The 20,116-nt window shown below is 35.4% G+C and overlaps 1 protein-coding gene across 4 annotated transcripts in view; it reads right to left on the bottom strand.

Annotated features, from left to right (window-relative positions):
* ULK4 (unc-51 like kinase 4) overlaps positions 1–20,116 on the bottom strand; it is a 224,273-nt gene that overhangs the window by 164,410 nt on the left and 39,747 nt on the right. For all 4 annotated transcript variants that reach the window (XR_003380026.2, XM_005485838.4, XM_026792680.2 and 1 more), the window contains exons 19-21: positions 15,560–15,643; positions 9,827–9,988; positions 2,915–3,097 (exon numbers count right to left, since the gene is read on the bottom strand). Coding sequence is in view for 3 of the 4 variants with exons in the window: in XM_005485838.4 (XP_005485895.2) it covers positions 2,915–3,097; positions 9,827–9,988; positions 15,560–15,643 (429 nt within the window). In the remaining variant the exon portion in view is untranslated. The remainder of the gene's footprint in view (positions 1–2,914; positions 3,098–9,826; positions 9,989–15,559; positions 15,644–20,116) is intronic.

Raw genomic sequence — 20,116 nt, 5'->3', positions numbered from 1 at the left:
AATACTGCAAAGCAAGTTTAAAAGAAAAGCAATGATGTTTTTGAATTGGCTATACAAGAGGAGAACAGCTAGACCACTATCTCACTACACAAGAACAGAAATTACAATAGCAAACCCATGTTGCATAGCTATGTATTTTCAAATTTCCCTTCTGTGTTTTGCAAATATCTGCATAAGTTTAGAGTTACAAAGATTTTGTTAAAGGTATTTTTATCTTTTTATTCATTCATACTGATATTGACAAAACTATCCTCTACAGTGGTAGTTACTTGTCCACATTCAGGTAAAAGACAAATAATTGAAAACAGTTACTGAAATATGAGGACAATGATTATAATGTATTTACAATGCAATTGTGACAATATATTGCTGTAAGTATTTGAATAATTTTACTTATGATGAGTTGAGGAAGAAAGAAACCAAATAAAAAACACCTTATTTCATTATCTGACCTTTGGAAGAACCTAATTGCATTCAAAAAGCTGTGACTGATTTTCATTAATCCAAAGGGGAATCTTGACAGCCAGATGAAAGTAATTAGCAGTGGGGTTTCTTTAATCTACTGCTATAATGCATTCAAGATTTTTGATTTTGAGTTCTTCTTCCATGCTTTATTTTAAAAACATAATTTCAACTATTTTATTTCCAAAACAGGAAACTAAAACAAGAACTCTCTGTATCAGAGAGGGACAAAACCCAGTCCCTTCTGGCTATTGTAGTTTTCTGAAGTTTTGTATTAGTGTAGATGATCACAGAACTTCAATTCTACCTTTTGTTTTGTACCTGATTTTTACTACTTTTCTTGAAGACTGAAGAAAACAAGGCCAGTCCTAATTCTTACAAGCCAAGGGTGTTTCCAGATAACATACACAAAGCTAAATTATCTCCATCTTGAATTTATATCTTTAAGTATCTTTTAATATGTTGCTTGCACCTGTATTAAACAGAGAGTCACTTTGTCACTACCTTCTGTGTGACACTGAGGTCCTTCTGCCTCTGGAGCTACACAAGAATTTTACAGAATGCAAAATAATCTGCAGGTCCACATCACTCACTCTTCCTTTCTCTCATTAAAGTGGTGGACTTTTGCATCATGAGCATGAAATATTGAAAATTGCATGGACTATTAAATTTGATTTTCAGAGCTAAAATAATATTTCTCCATGTGATGTGATAGCACCTAGCAATTCAACACAGGAGCATGTTTGTATTTTTAGATTCTATTCAAGAAAAATAGAAATTTATTTTCAGCTTCCAAAATCCTACAATCTAATCTCCAGATCACAGAACACTGTGTGTTGGAAGCGATCATCAAGTCCAACTCCTAAGTGAATGGCTCACACAGAGATTGAACCAACAGCCTGGGTGTTATTACCACCAGGCTCTAACCAACTGAGCTAATCTCAATTTAAAAAAAAACCCATTCTATGAGGTTTAAGTTTCTCTGAGCTGTAATGCAGGCAGTTACCAAATGTGGGCACATACAATAGAACCAGACCTACTTTATCTGTTTTTACAGTACAGTGTTTTTCACTTACACCTTTGGGTACCATTTCCACTTCTATCATTAGTTTGATATATGCTATTAAAAGAATGTCTACATTTGTCCGTATTTCAATTTTCTAATCTGTAAAATTTGATTAGAATTGTTCATAAGAACTGCACTATCATAAATGGAATTCTAGCCATTGTCCATAAGAAACTAGCATCATTATGGGAGTTCTTTTAGCAAAGTAAGTCCTATATAACAAGAAACTCTTCACAGAAAACATCATGCTGTAGCCATAGGCTAGCTGCACATTGGGTTCTTCTGCTGAATGTTTAAGTGAATGATTTTTGACCATACTCCTCTGACTATACCATCAACTCACTGTAATGCACACTGTTAGCACAGCACTACAGGACAATTTGCCACCTGTTAGTGCTGCTGTTGTGGGATCTGGAAAGTTTAAGGCCAGCTGACATGCACTCACAAAAACACACTGGCTATTCTGACATGGTACAGAAATTAATTTTAGGAAGAGAATGAGTGATTTCAGGCCACATGGGTGGGATTATGTTTTAATTTTAATATAATTATTAAAACAATACATTGGGAAATAAAACTCTCTCTCAACTAATGTCCAACAGATTATTATAGTCAAGATGATTGTAACATCACAACATACATAACAACAGTGTATCTGAGGAAAACAAGAACTATAGCTCCTTCTTTCTTTGTGGTTTTTATCCTTTCCAAACAGAGGGAGATTATTACTTTCATTTATGAACTATGCAGATACACTGCCAAAAAATAAAGACTTTTTCTCTAAATATAAAATAATTTGAGGATCAAAATAGAAAACTTTTTACCACTTCTACCAAAAATTATATTACACATAAACCAAATCCAGTTGTTTTATTCAGTGACACTAAAAAGAAAAACCTAAGGTATTAAAATGCTAATTCTTGCAAGATATTTCGCTTACAAATTGACTTAAGGTCCTTTAAGGAGAGCATAATGTACAGTTTCAGATTTAATCAGGACACTCCTTATTTTCCATTTTAAATGTCTAAGAGAGCTATGTCAAATAGGTGTCCTTACTGATTCGTTACTGATTTTCCTTAGGGCCCATTGTCAGTTATGGTCAGGCTAGGGTATTCTGGATTGATTGAATCCTAGCTGCAGGAACAATTTATACACCCATTAGTACCATTTCTCAAAGATCCATGAGAGAAAGAAAAATTACACATCTTCTAATTTAGATTTTAGGCAAATAGAAATACAAAAGAAACACATTCCTCATTTCCTGCTATTCAGATATGCAAATGTCACTGAGACGTATTTTGAAAACCCAAAACCACTCGCAGTGTCAATTTTAACTTTTCCTTTCATTAAATTCCATGCCAGTGAAATATTAATCTGAACTCAAACCTTTTCTTGAATTAGCCTCTGTAGATGAATCCCACATGACAACATTGCTGAAAACATCGTGAGCATGTATTGCTGAATTTTGCACATTCCATTTGCCAAGGAATTCAGTACAGCTGTTAATCCCACTTTTTCAATGACACTCTGGAAAGCATTAGGTGAGGAACGAGTAATTCTGCACAAAGCCTACAAAAGTGAAAAAAAAAAAGAAATTAAGGAGACTATTATCTCAAGAAAAATACTTGAAAATAAAAGCAAGTGGTGAGTTTTCCAATAGTTTAGGAAAAAAAGGAATGCATACAGATTCATTTTTAAGACAGATATTAGGGGTTAAGACCAATTATTTTCAGAGACCTGGAATTCTTCTAAATACATTGGTACACACTCTGTGCAGCTGAAATTCAAATATTTCATACACTAACATCCACATCAAAAAGTCACATTACTCTTTTCCTCTAGAGAACAATAATGATGAAGCATCACAGCCCATTCTTGAGTCGTTTGTCAAGCACAGAATATAAACAGCATCAGATAACACTGTACTAGAAAGGAGAGCAGGGAGAGAAAATACAGACATAGCACACACCACAGAATTTATGGGTACCCATAACGGTGGGCATCTTCTCTCTCTCTGCTCATGGACAATAATGAGGTATGTTCTATTTCAGTGTCTAAAGTCTACCCTTAGCTCTAGATACTACTTCAGATCTAGGTACTTATTAGGAAACACTGATTAGTATAATAAACTTGCAAACTATTCTCCAAACGGTTGATTTTCAAGTATCAGTGATTAAAATAATATTAATCACTCATTAATATTATGAAAATGAAAGTACTGAAACTGAAAATGTAGGTACTGACCATGCTCCATTAAAGTGAGCAAAAACTTGTTCAGTGTCTACTAACTTAGCTATTTCATAGCAATCATTACCAAACAATCTCCAGGGTGGCCTCATCTCCAAATCAATCTCCTTTGGATATCTGTAAAAATGCAACCTTCAAGATACTATAACCGCATTTGTTCTCTCCAGATAAAGAAAATAAGACTCTTTAAACATTAGTTTTTTTCCTCTGGTCTGAATGTACTGTTAGCATAGAAGAAGAGCTGATGTCAAATATTGGATTCACATGAAAATCTGTTCTTCAGGAAAAACTTTGAAGGTGACTCCCTTTTGTGAAATGTAAGTAATATTTATGATTTCTTTGTTCTCTTCAGACCAGCTATATTTAGAAATTGCTGTTTACTTGGTGTGCACTCAATAGTAAGGTCTCATTTAAGAGAAACTATAGTCAATTACACAGAATACTACCACCAGAGAAAAGCTTTCCATCTAAGAACAGCAGAAACCACCCAGTTCACCAGTGCCCTTAGAAACATTACTCGAAACCAACTAAAAAAGAAGGAAAAAGAAGAAAAAAGGCAAAAAAGACAGTAAATCATGAACTTGACAGACATTTTATTGATGCTGTTCATCTACTCTGCTCCTGTTCTTCCTTGTCCTTTCTGGTCCAGGAACCACATCGATTGCAGCCGTTTAGTTTTCTTCTTTTATTATTTTTTAATTCTCTTTTTAAACACAGACACTCAATCTCAGTTCCTTAGTACAGCATGCTCAATTTCCCCCAGGATACAATCTAGCTCTTCACCTCTATTCAGAGTTTTCAAGATGAATGGGCAGGATGTATGTGTATTCACTAGAAACATCCTTGAGGGTCGTACTACCAATGAACTGCTGGGACCTAGGGACAGGCTGTGCCAAAGCAACATGGAGCTAACTTGGTGTGCTAACACGCTCTTTGCAGATTTTACACTGCCTTAGATCTCTGCTACACACCTTGCCAAACAAGGGTGGCCATCACATTACTTCCAGGCAAACCTCATAGGAAAGACATCAGAGGCTGTCTTCGAGTATAATACTGAAGTTTTGGAGGTAGCAGAAAAGGTCCAGCCCACCAATAATCAAGGGGAGAAGCTTTAAATTCCCATTAGTTTGTACATCGCAGAATGCTCTGCTGTATGAACGAACCTAACACTACAGCAGAAAAGCAGAAGATAGAATTTAAATGTGGGATAGAGTACAGAGCACTCTAAACCACCTCAGTAGATCCAATACTGGGAGAAAACAGATGGAAATAGATCAAAAGGTGGTGGAGCAGGAACTGGAAATGGATGATGATGACGAGCTCACACCATCATCTCCAGGCAGCAATCTTGGAACATGAAATGTCCTTAGTGAGAGTAAGGCTTCAGTAGAACCTCTCCTGGAACTGGCTTCTCCACCCCTGCTCTCTGCTGGAGCCATAACCAGCATCTCTTCTCTCAGCAGCTCCAAACTTTGCCTCATTATTCTTATTGGTCACTTCCAACTTGAGATACTCCAGGGTTCTATGATCATCTCTGCCATACCCTTTAGTCTTACAGGCTACATGTGACTGGGTAACATTCACCCTTTCAGGATATCTTCCATGACTCTCAAGTTTGAGAATGAATGCACTAAAGTATCTGTAATACAGAAGTCTCTGAAAGAAACTATTCAATACCAATTACTTAAGAAAATGACAAAGGAGCCAAATCCCCAAAAGAGACTGTGTGATCTTTCCCAAATTAGTTTCCATTTAAGGAGCTTATGTTTTGTTACTTCTCTTCCAGCAGAAAAAGTTATCTCCTAGAAACAAAATTTAAAGTTTTTTAAAAAAATTAAAAAACTTTCAGCATACTGGAAAGAAATATTCTTCCTGCTGCTGAGCTTGTCAGAATATCACTGTGACATCTTACAGATTTTTTTTTCTGAGTCTAGCAAAACGATAAAAAGACACAGCTCTCCTACAGGCAAAATCTGTGATATTTACCTGAGGCATGTTGGACTCCAAAGTGAGAAAAAAATACTCAGATACAATCCCCATTTGTCACCTCTGATAGGCAGGACAAAGTGAAGTGTCATTTCTAGACTCCAGAGACTAAAGACAGAGAATCTTCTTGATATATTTTTATTATTGACTGAAATAATCACAATGAGAATTCCATAGTCCTTTACTGCTGATAGACTTTGCAGACAGACTGCTAACTCTAAGTAAAGATATGACAGACAATTTCTTAACAGAAATGTATTTTTACATTCTAATATAGATGTCAGTTAAGAATAAATTATTCAGGATACAATCAAATAAGGCAGGAATGACTGCACAATAAAATTAAATAGGACACTGATGATGTCAATTTTTGTGGTCATGTAGGACAAAAATGCCTACATATCTGTAGCAACAATTTAATGGATGTAGAAATTATGCAGTACACTATAACTGGAGAATACATTAGTATTTTATTTTTTAAATTAGCATACCACTAAAATCTCCATAAACTTTAGCTGGGAAAAGATCTTCCTGTGCTAGATTTCAATATCAATTGATTTTTATCATATGAAGTTAAGATATATATATTATATATCTAAATGCCACAGCAGCATTAATACATAACCATGAATTATATCAGGCATTGAGTAATAAGTTTATCTACTTCTTACTTTTAGTGTTTCACTACAAAGCAGCAAAAAGATTAAAGTAGTATCACCTTAGTGCATCCTACTTTAGAAGCTTCCTTGTTCAATTCCCTTCATATAAAAGTATTAAACTTCAATCTTCTGATAAAAGAAACAATCTCTAAAACTGTGGAGGGGAAAATCCAGGAGCCCATTCAGACCCAAAAACACTTGTGTAAAATAATCTGACTGAAAAAAAGGAGATGGATTCAGCTACATGGATAGCAATCATTTCCATGAAGGCCAGAAAAACTAGAAGAAAGCAGTTTCACCAAGGATATAAAACGGTAAACGTGTCTTACTCTTGCAACTCTCCTCACAGCTGCTTTCATTCAAAGCTTTCCAATATGTGAATTTGGAACAAGCCCTACCTCCAGCATGACTGAGTCTTCAGTAAGTATGCAAAGGAAAAGTATGATCTCCAGGAAGCCTATTGCCTTCACAGGAAATGAACACTAGTTGGGAACAGTTATGATTTTATTTATATTGTCCACGTGTACATTTATACCACAGATATGCATAAAATGTTGAAGAAATTTTTACCTTAGCTGATCTCAGTGTGCACACTTGACTTGGATGTCTTTTTAAAATGCTGGCCTCAACACCCAAGCACACATTGCTAAGCAACTTTGAGAAAGAAAAGGTAACAGAATGATAAAAAACATCTTTCTTACTTAGATTGTCAATTGCCATTGAAAGGATGTTCCACAAATCAGATTAGTTTCTCTAGGAAATTCCAGTAATTGCAGCTAGCATGACCTCCCAAAACACACTGCTTCATCCTGACAGATGTCACCTGTAAGAAAGCTTCTGGAGTAGCTTCTGAAGGCTAATATATTTTATAATACGAAGATTTTAAATACAAGAAAAAGAATTAGGAAGTAAGAGCTTGGCAAACCAATGTCATTCCAAGTCCCAGTGTCAACCCATGACTGCCAGATGATTCAGCTTTGGAATATAAATATTGCAGTAAAACTCACTGCACTTAACAGGCCTAGCTGCACAAGAAGCCCATAAAGATCAGGCTGCTGTATCACACCTACAGGAACAAGACGTGAAGGAACTGAGGAACTCACAATCTGTGATATGTTCAGTCTACTCACTTGGAAGAGATCACACAAACACCAGCACTGTCCAACTGCACTGAGCAATTAACAAAGCCTCACTGTACTAGTACATAGTGGTAGCTATCAACGGACACAAAAAGAAAAAAAAAAGGAAAAAAAAAAGGAGCAAACTAGGCTACAAGAAGGTCTTTGTGGTTTAGCTTCCTCTTACATGTTTTTCTGCAACCTTCCAGTTTTTCCAGCAGGAAAATTTTCTTCTCATCAGTACTGCTTAAAAGAGGCTAGATACCTATAGCATAAACACTATAGAGAAGAAAAGGCTTCTTAGTGGTTCACCTGAACCTGGGAAGATCCAGTGACCTGGGTTCTCAAAAGAAGCAAAGCATAGAGAGGGACAAACAACCCACTCCTCTCATAGGCTCTTGATACTCATCCAAGGGCAAGGTGAGCAAACCATTCAGTATTGATGACAGTAACTTCCGAGCCACAGCTACAGAAAGCTGTAGTGAATCTCCACTGATGACAAGTTTATTCTTGACAATCAGATATGTAACGTCTGCTTATTACTGAGCAGGGAAGAAAGCTCTGCCCACCTCAAGCATACTGCATTGCCAAGAAGAAACTGAATTTTCAGGAGGGGAAAGAAAAGAAAAAGAAAAAGCACACTGATAGTTCTTCCTATGATCCCTTTTAGCTCAGGGTCTGAATGCCATTGAGACAGACAGGTTCTCCAGAATATGCTGTTTGCTGTGGTACACAATGCAGGCATAACTGGCCAATTGGCCCCTACAAATGGACCAGCCCCGGGAGTCTGCTGTAGGAATCAAGAGAATGGTAAATGACGAAGCAAAGTTCTCCAAGCAGATAGCAGAGAAACAAGAGGGAACTTTCAGCATGAGTTGAAAGAGATTAAAAAAAAAAATACTATGACCTAGTAGCAAACAAATAACAACTTCCCAGTCTAACGATTTACAAGAATCGAAAGTACATGGTACAAAACAACCCTTATAGCAAAAGTAGTGATAGGAGAGAGGATTGAGTAGGCTACTTTAAAAACTCAGTAAGTAAAGGAAGTCATAACTGTTATCTCCAGTCTTTTCCCATGCATGCAGTTGTGATCCAAGCACAAAACTCACAGATCAAATGGGTGAAGTTTCAAAAAGCCCCTTTCTAAAAAAGCAGCCTAATAGCCCGACACACACATATACTTTACATATTTAGAGACAGACTATTCTGTACCCATGAAAGTTCTAAGACTGTTTTTGCCAAGAATTTCAGATGCTACAGAGCAAAGGTTTTTATTTTACTAAATAGGTTTTCTATTCGAAAATGTCAAGACATTTTCCCAATATTTGAGAAGTTTATATTGCAGGCAAGACTGCCACAAATATACACTAAGACAAAAAAAATCAATAAATGGATTTTTTTAATCATAAATTTATGATACCACTTACCTCTTCAGCAACACTTCAAATGAATTTTTATTTCTCTCTTTTTTATCACCTTTATGCTAGATGTGTCTATGTGCATGCTGCTGCAGCTGTGACACTACTATTTTCCATTTGGAAAGCAAGAGCTCCATCCAACCTGGCCCTGAACACTGCCAGGGAACGGGGCAGCCAAACTTTTCTGGGGAACATTGGTACTGTGCCAATGCCTCACCACCCTCACAATAAAGAATTTTTTCCCAATATCTAATCTAAACCTATTTACTTTTAGTTTGAATCCATCCCCCCATGTCCTGTCACTACATGCTCTTGGGTTAAAGTTACAGTCCTGCTAAGTATTTTCAACCTCATAAATCCTTTTGTTCCAAACCTTCTGCTTGCATGTCAACACTCTATTTGTCTTGTTATCATTCTATATTGCCTTAAAAATTCTAGGCAAAGTCTAGGCTCTAACAATTTTATAAAAAGAAATTTGATTAATTCAACTAAGTCTTCTAAACAAGACTTTGATAAAGAGAATAAACAATTCTCATTTGAAAAATCATCAAAAAAGAGAAATTTCAATTTTGCAAGAATTTAATAGATTCTTTGAAAGGTTAAACTTTTTAAACATAATTCATTATTGCCAGCATAAGGAAATATATGTTCTGGAAAATGATGAATCACAAGAACAATTCATAAGCACTGAACTGTAATAAATGCATTTTTCAATTTCAGAAACTTTTCAAATCTATTTTAATGTGTCTGAAATATAAAAACCACAAATCTACCACAAACATGCTCAAATACATTTCAGTTCCAATTCAAAAGGTTTTTCAGACTAAAGGCCAATGCACTACTTTACCACAAAAGGAAATTCCTTACCGAAATAGGAGTTATCTTCAAAGAATCTCCTGTAGAATGTGTGAAAAGGTACCACAAGACAGGTCCAATTTCTCCTGTAATAAATCCTTGTGCGTGGTATGAACGAGTAGTACAAACATTTTCAATTATCTTTGCTGCTATATGGTTCACTACCCGCTCTTCCTATAGGAAGGAGAAGTAAAACACATTTGCAAATGTTTGTAATTTCTTTGTAAATTACTGCCTATGTCCACATTTTATTGGCTTGGTGTGGTTCTTAATTCTTTTTGATACTTGCAAAAGTAAGTTTTAAGAAACCTCACCTGATGACAAAGTTATATTCACAGATCCTACTTCCCCCCACTTTCTCTTCTACTGCAAAGACAATTTAATACAAGCATAATTTCATACAAAACCTTGCATCTCCAAATAATCACCCCAAATTAAATGTAATCATTACAAATGAAAAGCTTTTGTTATATGAAAGGTGTTCCATGATCAGTGCTTTACAAATGAACAAATTTGTGTCAACACTCATCACTAGAACATGAACTAAATAGTACAATTATGAGATATTCAGTTACATTAGGAAAGAAAATTTACATTAAACCTTCTTTGTCTTTATACCAGGATTTGTTGGCTCTTCTGAATAAAGACTTCTTGCAAATTAAATTGTTACATAACTCCCTTCTAAGCAGGCAATCCTGACCACTGCTTAAGACTTAAATTATTAGGTCCCATTTACTACAAGAAGTCCTAAATTTCCACATGAGATTCTGAATCCTTCATATTTTTAGTACTAACCCAATAATTTTCACTTAAAATCAGAGTCTTTAACTGGAAGATACATGACTGGTATTTTTTTGGCTGTGCATTGCCTCACCTCATCTCAGTCTTGAACTACAAAAAAAGTGAAGTCTCTCAACAATATTTTTAATAGCATCTTGAATTTAAAAAGAATGAATTTTAATATAATTTTTATAATTCAATTTACCCTTATGTCTGGCTTCACAAATAATTCACCATAATATCTAATTGATTTCTTTCTTAAACTGATCTCTATTTTAGCCTACTAAGCTCTGGATTTCTGAGTTATCTTTACAATCAGAGCCACCAACAACTGTGAGCAACGATAATGAAACCTTTCAGAAAGTAGTACAAAAAAGGAGAACTTGCAGAAGGGAAGAACTTAAGCTTCATTAAAATACATTCATTATCCACTTTTCCTTCTACTGACTTAGAAGAGCTAAAATATAGATTTTAGATGCAGAAATATTTGAAAACTCTTAGTATAATGCTGTCAAAAAAAAAAAAGGCTGTATTCACCATTTTCATTATAATCCTTTCTGCTCTTCCACAGAACTGCAGCTCTACTCAAAATATTTAACAGAAATACCAAAGTCAATTTCCATCTAAAGTGGTTACACTCTTATATAAAAAAAATCCACTGAATTCTGTGGTCTTTCTGCTTATTTGCAGCCATAAAACCAAAGACAATTTAGGCTTCTCTCTTTTTACAGTTTTGATTACCGCAAAATAGGGCATTATTTTGACCTATGAAAGACCTAAATACACAGATACTCATACATGTTTACTAAAATTTAAATTCTGAAAACATCTTATAAATAATGCCCAGTTGAATATTTTTTCTGTGAGTTATACTTCTGCATTTCAGTCTCTTTTTTGGGGGGATAGAGTTAGGGTAAAAATACGTGCATTTATCAAATTGACTAAATTGATGCATTTAACAATTAAATCCATAACCGAAACCTAATTGCCAAGTTAAGTCTCTCTTACATATGAAATGATTGTTAAGACTGCCAATTGGGGCCCCACTCCTAATTTAACAGCCATAAAGACTTAATAAACAAACTATAATCCTATTAATTAATCATAATCAAAGCAATATATAGTGGATTAATAATGTTAACAAATTTCCAGATACAATTGCAGTTTTTCTTTATCAAATTTGGTCCTGAAGATGCACTTTATTTCCTTTCAGCCACTGATGGGATGAGTTATGCCTGTTCCAGACTGTGCTGCTACTTTGAGTAGAAAATGGTCATGCATCATCACTGTGCTCTAAAAGCTCAATGATGCTGCCAAAGTAATTCTATTTGCTGCCACCTGAGACCTTCCATTTCAGTCCTCTGGTATCTGTTCCTGAGCACTATCTAAGCAACAAAACTTGTACCATGTTCTGCTTAATTAGCTGTCTGCAAGGGAAGCCTGATCTAAACTAATATTTGGCCTCTTAACTAAAGGAGTCATCCAGTCATCTTACCAGCAAATAAGCCATTTTAGTGAACAGAAATGGATATTCAAGATATGAGTAAAGCAGTTCCATATATCAGTAACCCTCTGTCCACATAATGAACTGCATGAAATCTAAAACTATGAATAGAATTGTATAAAAGAAGAAGCACATACTTTATTTTCAATGAGTTTAGGTTTCAACTACTTTTATAAATACACTTAAAGCTCCTAATTTTCAGTCATGTTGAACACTTGCAGATAGATCTGTTTCCAGTGAAGTCAGGGATGCTTAATGAAAATGAGCCCTGAGTGAAAATGCAAATACCAGAATGATAAAAAGTTGCAAACTACTAAAAGAAAAAGAAAACTTCTTTTAATCAAGTCTTTATATTTTAATTACTGGGGGGTGGGGGGGGGGGGAATTAACATTGTAAAAAATCTACTCCCATGTTTTTAAAATAACTGAATCTACCAGATATTTTTACTGACTGTTATAAATTTAACAGTGCAGCAAAAATTTTGGAAGCACTGAAGTTCCAGTCACTATGATAACAAACATGCTACCAAAAAATACCATAACTTCATTTTATTAGAAGTTAGGATAAAATATTTTATGATCTATTTAAAGTAGGTTTACTGATGGAACTAAGTTGCAGACAGCTGCTGACCCCACTGAAGGCAGAGAGGCCCTGCAGAGAGACCTCAGCAAATTAAGAGATCTGGGCAACCACCAAACATATGAAGTTTGAGAAGGGCAAGTCCCAGATTCTGCACTTGGTTTGGGACAACGCTGGGTATATGGACAGGGTTTTGAATAAATGAAGCAAAATACATAAAAGGAAAATGGTTTTCATATTAGCATTAGGTACTCCATATTAAATGGGAATATCCTTTCTGAAACAGAAAGTATCTTCCATGACTGGATAACATAGTAGCTCTAACAGTTATACATTTTAGCAGGAGAAATCAGGACCTTCCTATCTTAGAGATTGAACACAAACATTTAGAAGTTGAACTTAAACAAATACAGATGCCTGGAATAGGCACTTTGTATCACTGTTGGAAACAGTTGCTGGAAAAGATTAGCAAATAAATATTGGAATGTTTACTACATCCATTCTGACAGACCACAACATTACACTAAGACTAAACATGTCAAATTAAGCTGATCATTTATGTATTTATGAGTGGACCAATTCCCTTATTTTGACACATAATTGAACTCAACTGTTCTTTGCTTGACTTGAAAATCAGCTTCTGTCTCAAGTTAACACTGAAATGCAGGAAATTTGAACTTGTGTTCCCCCACAGATAAAAGACTTTCCCAATCTTCTATTTCCATCACCCTAAAACTCCTTTCACTGACCCATACACTTTTTTTATCACTGTTAGATTTTCAGGCACAGAAGGTACATGAAAATGACACTACCTGCATTTTCTGAACATTTTGTTCCTTTATAGGCAAATAAAAGGGACACACACACATATTTCAAATTTCTTCCTGTTCTACAGTTCTGTTTCAGAGGGCAATTCTGTTTTGATAATGACAAATCTTATAAAACTTCACAAGTCCAAGAACACTTCAGAGTAGTTCATAATAAAACTCAGGAACAGTGAACTTAGCTTACAAAAATCAAAACTATATAAACCATAGTACTGAATGACAACTGGTTTTTATTTTCTTGATTTTTTTATTAAATACATAAAATAAAGCTTCTTAACTGGAAATTAAAACTAGAAGTGAATATTTATAAGGCATATACAATGCAATGTGGTAGCTCAGATCTTATTACAAAAAGCTTGTTTGCCATTTTTATAAATACTGAGACAATATGTCTATATTCACTTCAGAAAACATCCTGATTTAAAATTTTCTTAACTCACAACTGGGCTTAGAACAATTACAATTAGTTCATTATGTAGTTATGTATAATTTTTAAAAATTATTAATATAAGAAAGAAAAACTTATGTACTTTTAATAGAGAAAAGCTGGTGACAAATGTTTTCAGAGCTGCATAGCCACAGGTCAAGAGGCAATGGCCAGGAGTGAAAACTCCAAGCATAAACAAGTAAAAACTTTTCCCTGTGAAGGAGGTGCAGGCATTGCTGACAGAGATTGTGGGACCATAGTTATTAGAGACACTCAAGACATAAATAGACATGTTCCTGAGCAACCTGATCTATTTAGACCTACTGTGAACAGGAGGTTGAATTAGATGACCTCCAGAGGTCCATTCCATCCTCAAGTCTTGCACAGTTTTACAGCTTCAAACATGTTTTAGAAAGATACATATCTACATTAAAAATGAGCATACTCACAAACAGAAAGTATAGAAGGGCACAGATGTAGCTGGCTAGCCTAGACATAATTTTAAATTTATGCTTAATTAAATTGAATTTGAAATATTGCATGGCAAATGTACTTCTATTTTGTGTCATTTTTTCAAGAAAAAAATATCAAGATAAATTATTAAGAAAAATTTGACATGTTTCAGGACTAAGAAGTGATTTTATTCTATAGGAATAAATTAGTGTCTTATGGATGTCTTGATTTAGTTTCTGCACACTGTATATTCAGAAACAGCAAGTCTTCCATTACTAAATTTATAATTAAATAGCTTCTCACTACTGTGCCTTAGAGTGACATATTACTCTAATTATGAGCTGGAAGTTCTGCACAAAACTCAGTTTTGTGTTCTTGGTCACATGAAGGTTTGAAGATATTAAAATGCATCTAGGCTCTTCCTTTATTAATCACAATCTGTAGGCAATAAAGAGCTCAAAAAGGAAGGAAAAAAGGTATTTCCCCTTGCTTTCCACCTTCTAGCAACCTCTGACATGTTTTCTGCCTTGAGCTTTGCCTTGGGCAAAAATAAAGTAACATGGTCTCATACAAACAGTGAATGTAAACCCTCCACTCAATTCTTTTTCATTTTCAAAATGGAACTATATGCATATTTTTCTTCCTTTCTTCTAGTACAGCTAAGCCATCACCAAAAACAATGAAGAACACAGTAAAGCACATGTATGAGAATAAAATCAATTACTACTTTTTTGCCTCCAAAGAATGCTGACAAGTCAGTAGGATAACAATGCAGTTTTAAAAAACTGTATATAATCCACTTCAAGAAAGAAACTTAAATCTTACTCAAAGATTCACAAATATGTATGAAAATCAAATTGCAAGAGGACAGCACAAACTATCAGAACATTTCTCAAAAGATGCCTACATCATTAATAAATTTCACATTTATTAACAGTAATTTATATTTACTCTCCCATTTCCCCCAACACAAGCAGCAATACATAAATGTTGCATGTACAGAGAACAACACTGCATTAATCTCCTGCTTAGGTCATGGTCTTATGATTATTTAAATTCAAGAGCAATGCTTGGTTGACAAGGCACTGCAATGCTGCAGGCTACAATCCTCACACAATGCCTAAAGGGTTATTACTGTGGAGAAAATCTACTGAGGACCATGAAAGAGCCTTACCCCTTCCCGAAGACACCTCATTAGCACAGTGTAAGCAGCTGAGGGAACAGCCCAGCATTCCCTGGGGTGCTCCCCTTTTTCCTCCTGAAATGAAGCCAACGGCACAACTGATTAAATCAAAAAAATCACAACAATCTCAGTCACATAAAAAATGGGTAGCATGTTCGTAATAAGGTTCGTATTATACACATTTCAAATTAACATATGCAATCAAATAAATTATAGGACATTATTACTATTTCATGTTATTTCATGTGCAGCACAGAGATTGAAATTTTATTAGTTTATTTAAGTAGTCTCCAAAATCCATAACAGAGTTTGTCCTAGGATTTCTGCATTTCATCAATTCATTCTAATTCATACATAGACTGTAAAAAAGTGTCTGTTCTTTCATTCCTCTCAATCATTTTGAGTACTTCAGAGAGATAACTGGCTATTAAGAGCAGAAATGCTTGTCTTTAAAATCAAAATTCATTTTTTTTGTAGGTAAAAAGTCAACTTTCTTTTGGTAGGTGAAAAGTAATTTGAAAAAAATGCTCAAAGTCATACAAAGAGAGTGTTTTAGAAAATATATTGTATGGTATAGCCTTCAGAATATATGAACACTGAAGATCTTACTGTATATTTCCTTGAAATTACCCTGTTAGGCTAATTCACTACTAGTTGAATAAGTGCTTAATTCTTCCATTACAAGTGAACTTCACGTCCCCCTGTCCCTGAAATAGCCTATTGTAAAATTTTAAATTTAAAAGGGGACACTTGGATATCACTGAGATTTAACTGCAACAACTTCCATATCCAGGCTAGTAACACAGAAAGAGGGAAAAATATAGCCTCTTTTGGGAAAGAAAGTGATAAATAATAGGTATTAGATGGTGTGAAGATGACAGGCCAGAAAATAAGAAACTCATTTTAGTAAGTAGACAAAGGATGACAAACAGTAATTTCTTCAGAAATTACACAATTATGAACTCCATTAATTATATTCTCAAATTATTTTTAGCATTCTAACAAACTGGTTTCAATAAAAGGGATAGGATAAGCAAAGTAGAGGTTAATGATGCAGAAATAAATGATACTTTCTAAATTTGCCGATTTCTGCATGGCTTACAGTAATTCAACATATATATGATATGACCATTTCAGGCCTTTAATTAAAGCATGGCACATTAGCATGGAAGACTATTACTGAATTGTCTAGTAAAATTAATTTTCCTTCTTGATTGAAAACAAAACTTTATTTGCCACTTATAGCCATAGAGAAAATGGGTCTGTAAATATCCCATTTGTAAGGTTTTATTTCTGTTAACTTGGTATTAGAATGTATGGGACAATATAAACAGTAACAACAAGAGTGGCTGGACATCCAACAGACACATCAAATCCAGTTCATTCTATCTCCACCATCTTATCTGAGTAAGAACGTGCTGACAAGTAATCAACATTTGCCTTCCAAGCGGTTGTGTGCGAGTTTAAGAAAACACAGCCCAAGTTCTAAGAAAGTAAAGATAGGTTACTTTCAAACAGGCAAAGGTGGACTCTTCTCTACCTAGAAGATGCAGGACAAGACTAAAAGTCAAAACAGAGTTACAATGACAATCCATGGTGGAACTGGCATGGTTCTGTTTCTCATTGTATTCACCTAATTTAACCAGAAATTCTATCAAGGTCTTTTGCAACCATACATTATAATGTGATATAAAATAAAAATACTTAAGAAATTGTGCAATCCTAAAACATTAATAGCTCTTCCATTCTTCAAACTGATTAAAGCCTTTCTGCAAGGTTTAATCTCTATTTAGAAATTTTAAAAGGTAAAAGGAGTATGAACCTTAGTACCATTCTTAATTACATAAACATAACAGACAGCATTTGACACTTAATAAACCTAAATATATCACCAAACACTGGGGAATCTTTCCACTTTTTTGTTCACAGTCCATGTTGATTTTGATTAAACTTTAGGTTCTGCACCCTAATAACACAAACAACACAAAATTAATAAAAATATTACATAGAACTTGAAAGATTTCCCCCAAGGCAATCCACTCAAGAGTATGAGAACATGCTCCCTGGAGGCTGCTCATGTTACTTGTGAATTGCTCTTGGCTTCTGTTTGGAATAAAAATGCAGAGATGGAGTGTAAGATCTTACTTATGAGATCTCATAAGCAAGTACCCACACAATATCAGAGTTTAGGAATGCACAGGACCATTACAACTATCTGGACATTTCCCAGTATTTTCTAAGCCATAGAAGTGCAAACAGTGATCTTGTATTTTATTTCATTAATCACCCTGCACCTAAACAGCTGAACTTGATTTGAAGTATTTGATAGTTTATGACTTACCAAATGTTCACATGAAAAAGAAATAATCTTTACCATTATTTCATATAAAAATTGTGGCTGGACCTAGAAACACTTCACAAAACCCCAGAGGGAATAAATGAATAAATAAGACCATATAAGTCCTCAAAAACTTACAGCTTAAATGAAAATATTTAGCAGTTTGATAAAACAATCAAGCAGGCCAAAGAAAGCACAAAAAAGATGGAAACAAAAAACCCCAAGTGTATAGTCCTTAATGAATTAAATGCAGTTATGATTTATTTTTCTTTATTAGTCAAGTCATAAGGCTTTGCTGTTTAAAGATATAAGTTGGCAATAAACTTTTTGGTTTCATTTATTATATTACCCCTGACTTGCTATATGATCTTGGCAAGGTCATTCAGCACTACTGTTCGTCAGTTTAATGAGCAACAAAATGCCTACAACACTAGAATATTCTGAAGTACATATAGAATAGAAAAATAAAAAGTGCTTTTTTTTAAAAAAAATTGAATGGTTAGTATTTCCAAGCATATATATCACACTGGTATTTTTGAAATTTTACCAAGACATGGTGTCTTGAGCTCATATGTGTCCAAATATTTGTTCCTACACTATTAATTTCTTAGCTATAACATAATGCAATGCATTAATATGTGTGTGTGTGTGTGTATATAACCAACCTTGAAACGTGACAGAGTTGCCACTTCTATGCAACTTGTAATGCTTCAAACATTGTAAAATTCATATACAGACAGAAAAATTTGTCAGGTCACATTTTCAGATGGAAAAACTCTGCGCAAATCATTCTGGTGTTATACAACCAGCGTTAACAAAATTGTTTAAGCTATCAGAGTGTAATTTCAAAATAAAATCAAGCCATACAAAATATTCCTGCCAAATATAATTTTCAAGTTGGAGTTTTAAGTTTAAGTTCATTTGTTTGATGACAGCAGGTACAAATCTTTCCTCCTGAGGAAACCGAGCAAGTATTAAAACATATAAACTGTGACTCTGGATGCATTTTTCAGAACATAATTTCACATTATAAGTTCTGTGAGCACATATCTGACAAATACTTTGGCAATTGTCCAGCAAAAATAAGACAATGCTTGTTATTCTACAAAAACCAAGGCAACCACTACATCTTGTGGAACATGCAAAGGAGCTAGAGGATAAAGAAAATAAAACCTGGAAATTTGTCGGATCTCAAGATCTCAGTCCTGAGATGCTGAGCCACCGAGACCCTTGGGGGGTCTCGGGAGTCCTGGAATGTTGCCAGAAGTGTCTGGTAGCTGGACTTTAATCCTGCACAGGAGACGACAAGGATGAGGGCTTCACAGGGTGAATGGTGAAGAGATTAGTTAATTAGAGAGTGAGACACAGGGTTTAGGATTTATGTACAGGGGGGTTTAGAGGAGTAAGATGGAGGAATTGGGGTGTGTCCTGTCCTCCTTCTTCTTCCTCCTCTCCTCCATCTTCTTTGGCCACGGTGGCACCTTTGTATTGGTTAATACTGAGAGTACACCGAGTTATAAGAATAGATGGTATTGGGGAAAAATGATAAATATTGTATACGTCACAATGGGTATAAAGATAGGTGCCTGCCCCGGAGGGCAGAGACAGTGTGCCCATGGCTGACTGCTGAGCAGATCTTTGTTAGGCTGAAAGAACATCTTTTAGATAAACAATTAATAAACATAAAACCAGAAAGAAGAACTGAAGCCTCTTCTCGTCCTTCGACATGCGGGCTGCCCCAAGGCCACCCCCGGGCCTTCCAGGCCCCTCAAACAGCCGAGATAAACCGGACACTTGGCGTCCCTGGACGGACTCGAATCACCAAAACCTTTCGGGGGGAGAAAACCGGACATTTGGCGTTCCCTGGGCGGACAGAGACCACCACAAAACCTTTCGGGGAGATAAACCGGCATTTGGCTTCCACTGGGTGAGCTCTGACCGCCACAACCTTTCGGGGGGGGGCACCACCACCACCTTCAAAGCCCTGAAGAAAAAGAGAGAGAAGAAGAAAACAAAAAGCCAACAGAGACTGCAAAAAAAAAACAGCAGTCACTGAGAATTCCACCTCTCAGTTTCTGCCGAAGAAAATTCGTAGCAGAACAGCCCGGACTGGAACCAGAAGGCGCCCTGGGTCCACCTCTCGTGATCTGCTGGACAGTGACCGAGACGTCCAGACTGCTCTGACAAGAGATTTGGTAAGAAAGCCTGAA

Source organism: Zonotrichia albicollis, chromosome 1 (genome assembly GCF_047830755.1).
Source record: "Zonotrichia albicollis isolate bZonAlb1 chromosome 1, bZonAlb1.hap1, whole genome shotgun sequence".
Classification (NCBI taxonomy): Eukaryota; Metazoa; Chordata; class Aves; order Passeriformes; family Passerellidae; genus Zonotrichia; species Zonotrichia albicollis.
The sequence above is the reverse complement of the archived record's forward strand: the minus strand, read 5'-3'. Positions and strand labels throughout refer to the sequence as shown.